Source organism: Lactuca serriola, chromosome 5 (assembly GCF_051521515.1).
Source record: "Lactuca serriola cultivar US96UC23 chromosome 5, Lser_US96UC23_V15, whole genome shotgun sequence".
NCBI lineage: Eukaryota > Viridiplantae > Streptophyta > Magnoliopsida > Asterales > Asteraceae > Lactuca > Lactuca serriola.
Window position 1 is genome coordinate 155983223 of NC_136412.1, and position 6141 is coordinate 155989363.

Sequence of the window (6141 nt, forward strand, 5' to 3'; positions counted from 1 at the left end):
TACTCAACTTAAAAATAATCCTATTCAACCCAACCCCAAGCAGCTACAAAACACAAGTTCCATCCATACAGAATTAATACACCAACAAAAAAAAAACAGCAAACAAAATTCGAAAATGTTTTAACGTCTTTTCGGTCAAAACCCAAAATTACTTTCATACCCTTCTTCCTTAGCTCAAGCTTGTTTGTATCCCTAATAAAAATGATTTCATTTAACGTCTTCGCATCCCTCTTCCACGTCCGCCACGCATGCCACCACCACCACGGCCTCTCCCCATACCGGCGGCATCGCTTTGTGCACTCTCCGACTACAATTCAAACCAATCATTATTATTATTATTAACAAACAATTATAACCGTTTTTTGCTTTAAGGTTGTGTAGGGTTATTTCTGACAAGGTAAGAAGGGCATCAACGTCTTTTCAACTTAATGTAGAGAAATAATAAAATAAATAATTCATATAGAGAAAGTATTTAGTTATAGTTTACCTTTGGGTTCTTGACTGTCTCATCAACACTTAGTATAAGGCATGCTGCCTCAGTTGCAGCATTTATAGCATTTATCTGCAGTAATTAACAATCAAAGTAAGTTATTTTAGTTTTTTTTTTTTTTAAAAAAACAAGTCTTAAACAACATCAACAAAGAAACTATTTAGTTTACCTTTACAACTGCTGGCTCCCACACAAAGTTGGCAAAGGAATCTGAAATTCCACCTGTGTTAATATCCACTCCATAAAGAGCACCCTCACCTGTATTTATACAATCATTTAGAGAAAAAAAAAAAAAAAACATAAATAAAAAAAATGTAATGCAAAAGAAAAAGAAAAAGAAAAAGAAAAAGACCAACCAGCAGCAAGTGCATGTTTCTGCCTCAGCTTGTTAAGTACATCAGTTGCATCAAATCCAGCATTATCACAAAGTTGACGTGGGATAACCTGTTTAATAATAATAATAATTATTATTATCATTATTATCATTAGATAAAAAAAACATAATTTAAAAAACCTACCTCAAGTGCTTTAGCATAAGCATTTATAAATAGCTGGGACTTTCCAGCTATATTCCTTGCATGTTGCCACAGGTACCTGCTTATCTCCATCTGCAGTTTAAAAAATAAAAAAAATTCAAATTATGACATCATCATAAAAACTAACACTAGTAAATTATTTGATCACTTTCTTATTAAAAGACAATAAATTACATCGATTGCACCACCGCCAGCAACCACCGTGGAATTCTTCATGGCCCGCCTTACTATCATGATTGCATCATGTAAACTCCGTTCTGCTTCCTCAATAAACTATATTTTTTATTCAATTAAACTTTTAATATCAGAATCAAAATCCACTAAAAATTACAAAATCACTTTAGAAAAAAGATTAAAAAAAAACCTGATCAGCTCCACCTCGAAGAACAATAGTGGCTGTCTGACCTAAAGGACATCCACTAAATATGTTGAATCGTTCGCTTCCAACTTGTTTTTCCTCAAAAATCTCACAAGATCCAAGAACCTTTTTTAAAAAATAAAATGAAACATTTCAATAAAAAGAAATAATAATAATAATAATATAAAGTAGAAGAGTCAAGAGGCTGACCTCATCGATAACATTGTTAACAGATGTCTGAACAGTAGCTCCAGTTGCAGCTGCAACTCTGTGCAGATCATCTTCAGCAACTCTTCCAGCACAGAAGATATCTCTGTCTGCAAAATACTGATATAACAAAAAAAATTAAAATTAAAAACTGAATTTCATTTGTGGAAAAGTCAAAAGAGAGTCAACCTGTGTAGCCAGATCACCAATAGCAAGACGTGAAAGAACAATCTTGGCACCACTCTTGACACATTTATCCAACTTGTCATAAATGATATTCCATTCTGCATCAACTATAGACTGATATTGCAATGGATCTGAAAGCCTGTTCATAAAAACAAATGTCAAATCATAATGAAACTAAACAAATAAAATTAACCATTTATCCTCACCTTATCTCAGCATTCTCCTTTTCTGATTTTAGTTCCAGTTCAATGTTCAACAAAAGTATCTTTGGATTCAAAAACTTCTTGGGTTGTTGTTCAAATCCAGCATATGAAAAAGTCTTCTTAAATGCAACACCATTCACAAGAAATGAATCCCTCATTGTCCCACCTTGCACCTAAAAAAGAAAGCATAAATTATAGTTTAGTAGAAATTTTTTTTGCACATTTTTAAAGTTTAGTGTTGAGAATTGTTAAGAATTCACACCTTTTTTATTCCAATCATGTTCAACCTATCTTCATTTCCAATTGCAATAACAGCATCCACCACCATTTTTGCAAAAAAATCCTTCTCTCCTCCTATTAGTTTGGAAGAGAGTGTTGTAGCAGCACATTTAGCTAATAAGCTTCTTTTTTCATCTAAACTTTTTCCCTCTATGCTTACAGCTAACTCTTTGATCTTCTCAATTGCCTGTAACAGAAAGTTTCGATTCAAAAGACCTAAATCAGGAACAAATAAATACAATCATATGTAAGAATTAAGATACTATATAATAAAAAAAATACCATAAAGGAAGCTGTTCGATAACTTCTTATCAGATTTTGAGGGTGGACCCCATCTTCAATGAATGGTTTTGCCTCCTTCAAGAACTCACCAGCAAGAAGAACTACTGTAGTGGTTCCATCACCAACCTTCATGCACATGAATAGAAATTATATTTCGAGTACAAAATCGGTATTCACAATCACAAGATTGTTGATTTTGAATAACAACATATATACATACAGTCACATAAGAAGAGCTAACACATAATATACAAGAAAGAAATCAAGTTCTTAGAAGCACAAAGAATGATATGATAAAAACTTAAAATCCATACAAAAGTGATAGCCACTCTACATAATAAAAACCAACAAAACATAGCACTCTAGAAGAAATGAAATGATCAATCCCTCCTTATAAGTTACAATTACTAAGAAGATCAAACACCCGATTAAAGTAGGGTTTGATTCTCTACTTAACACAAACTTTACTCCATATGCAGTATTTATCGTGTGTTACTAATTTACTTGGTGCTTTCTACTAAAAAGCTCTAATCATACCAATACTTGAGTTCAAAAGCAACTCATTTGGCATACAAACTCAGGGATTACATGTGCAAACTTTCAAATCCTTGCAAGGTAATGCATTATCACTAAGATCAAGTTTTCTTTCTCCAATCAAGTGTTGAGCAATTGACTATACACTTGAGATATGATAGAAAAAATTTATTATGACAAGTTAAGGACTTAATGAGGAAAGACTCATTTCCCAGATGTTCTGTATTAAGCCTATTACTGGTGTCTAAACATATGCATTCAACACTCTTGATATATAATACCCTTGTAAGCAATTTTAAGGACTTAGTGAGGAAAGACTCATCCTTTTCAGTCCAAATATGTTTTTTCTACCCTACATTTGATATATAATACCCTTGTAAGCAATTTTAAGGTCAATTTGACCACCTACTTTCAACTAATCTGCCCTATAAGATGACTCCAAGTGGTAATCATTTTGTCCATTGCTAGAGCCAGGTTAAATATTCAATCACAAGATCTAAAGTACAACACCATTAAGATAACAATAACAGCTATATCGCCATGAGTGTTACTATAACTGTTACCTCTGAATCTTGTGACTTGGCTATATCAACAAGGATCTTAGCAGCGGGGTGAACGATGTCAAGAAGCTTCATGATGGTGGCGCCGTCGTTAGAAATAGTGGTGTTACCTTTATCATCGTGGATCAACTTATCCATACCTCTCGGACCTAGGGTTGTACGAACCACATCAGCCACCGCCATACACGCATTGATGTTGCTTATCAACTGCGGTTTCCCTTGCGAAGTGTCTGTACCTTCTTTAAGCAGTATGATCTGGGGTTGCTGTTTATTGTACGAAAATGAAAACAAAGTTACGCATTACAACAGTCATAACAGTAATAATAACATAAACCCTAGTACAAGGGGAAATGGGAATATGAAATGAGATGATGATTACCATCATAGATGCCATTGCGAGTGGATTTGCGGCGGAGAAGGGTGGAGGTAATACAGGAGGTGATGGCAAATGGTAATGGTGGCGCTAGGGTTTAGACTTGGTGTATTCAGCTTCCTTCCCACTGTTGTTTCGGTGTTTAGTTTGTTTTAGTACTGCGTCTCTTGGAACATTCTTCCGTGCGCTCGAACCCGGGCTGTTAGGATTCAATAAATTCTTTGATAATTTGTTATTTTTTGTTTAGTTATTTGTGAAAAATACATTACATTTAAATCCAACATCATTGGATTTATAAAAATGCTAATCACAAAAATACCAAAATAATAGAAGTGATATCATAAAATAAGAATCGTTTTAAGTATATATATTAAGATTAATGTTATTGTAACTTAGTCAAGTATTGCATGTGGTTTTAAATGGTCATTGCTAATGTTTCTTTTACAATATGGCTCCTTAAACTCTTAAATTAACTATGAAAAAGGTTTTAAAAAAAGGAAAATGATACTGTAGCACAACATTGTTTTGACTTTGTTTCGGGTTGGTCATTAAGGTTTATTTTTTACGCAATAGATCATTAATGTATTATGTTAGCTGTTAAATAAGGGAAATAACCAATTTCATTACGGTTTAACAGGTTACATTCGATCTAGGTGGTCTTTTTGAAAAAATTTCAAAATAAAAAATTAAAAGTTAAAAGACATGGCTTTTCTTTTCATTTTCACTTTAATAGAAATCTAAATTAAAACACTCCAAGACCGTCTTCTTCTCCATTCCTAGCACTAACCCTAGTCGGTGATTCATATACCAACCACCGTCGACACATTTCTCCTCAACCTTCACTGACGACTCCTTCACCAACCATCGTGTGTGCCTTTCATCACAACCATCTCTGACGTTTTTGTGTTTGATTATAGTCTTGTGATCACCGTTATAGCTCTCTCGCTTCATTTAAATCTAGTTTGGCGAAGGTTCGGTTTTACATCAGGGTTCAATGTTCCTTAGATTTCTTCGAAGATGTATTTGTTATAGGTTTTATGAACTTGAGATGTAGAATGGTTGATGCTTTTCAGGAAAGGGGGAGGAGAAGCAGTTTCCATCTTGTTTTGGAAGGTAAAGAAGGTGGAGGATGGCGATGATGGAGATGTTGGTGTTCATCTTGTTTTGGAAGTTCCCAATCTTCTTTTTGAAATGATTCAAATGTTTCTTCCAGATTTAAAGAATTTCCTTTTTATTTTTATGTAATCGGATTTTATGGATTTTGTTTGATTTCGAGTTGTGTTTCCTTTTGATTATTGAGCGCCTACTAAGATTCCAAAAATCAATTTAAGGCTTCATGATGTTCGTAAATGTCACACCCCAAAACCAAGAACGACGGAAACGTTCTAGGGCGGAGGACGTCATGTAAAGTATCACAACACAGTATAATAGCAAACAAGCAAACAACATCATCCATTGCATTAAATATATAATTTTAATACAAGTGTGTTCTGTACAATTATAAACACCAAAAATGTAAATCAAAATAATAAGATGAGTCTTGAATGCGCTCTATCTTCTCAAAAGCTGGCCTCAGTACCTGTCTACTGATGACCTGACAAGTTATTTTGAAATAGTTTATCAGCATTAAAGCTGGTGAGTTCATAAGTATTTAGTGTCGGTGTTTGTACAAAATGTTTGAACGTAATTTGAAGTACGAGTTTGTAAACGTTTGTAATAAAAGTATATGAATGTTTGTAAGTGTTTGTAAAAGTTTGTATTTCCTAGAAAATCCTATATTTCCTACTAAAAGTAACCTTCTATCAAGGCATAATTGTTTTGTATGTTCGTTTCTTGTAAAAGTGTGTAATTTTCCCAAGTATAACTATCATTATCAAAATATAGTTTGTACATTAATGTTTAAATGAAATGTTCACTAAATATATGTAAAGGGTAAATTAATGTAGTATTGTAGTGTTGTATTATAGGAACTACTGATGTACTAACTACCTTAAACCGGATTTATATCAAGGTATTATGTGATTAATTGTACCATACTATCGACTATGAAACACGACAATGTAAGTCGTAAAAAGGTATGGCGTTTGGCACCCGCAGACTTGCAGGTCCGGCTGTAGCTAGCAGCAAGGTGTA

The 6141-nt window shown here is 33.6% G+C and overlaps 1 protein-coding gene across 1 annotated transcript; it reads right to left on the reverse strand.

Moving 5' to 3' along the window:
* LOC145053165 (TCP-1/cpn60 chaperonin family protein) lies at positions 1-4179 on the reverse strand. Its single transcript, XM_079001176.1, has 14 exons — positions 4015-4179; positions 3639-3899; positions 2542-2667; positions 2243-2446; positions 1984-2153; positions 1781-1916; positions 1595-1711; positions 1391-1510; positions 1201-1299; positions 1009-1098; positions 847-934; positions 660-748; positions 488-562; positions 1-307 (listed from the first exon to the last, which is right to left on the reverse strand). Exons 1-14 carry the CDS (start codon positions 4027-4029, stop codon positions 212-214), a joined length of 1686 nt encoding a protein of 561 aa, XP_078857302.1. The 5' UTR covers positions 4030-4179; the 3' UTR covers positions 1-211.
* Between the last annotated feature and the right edge of the window lie 1962 nt (positions 4180-6141).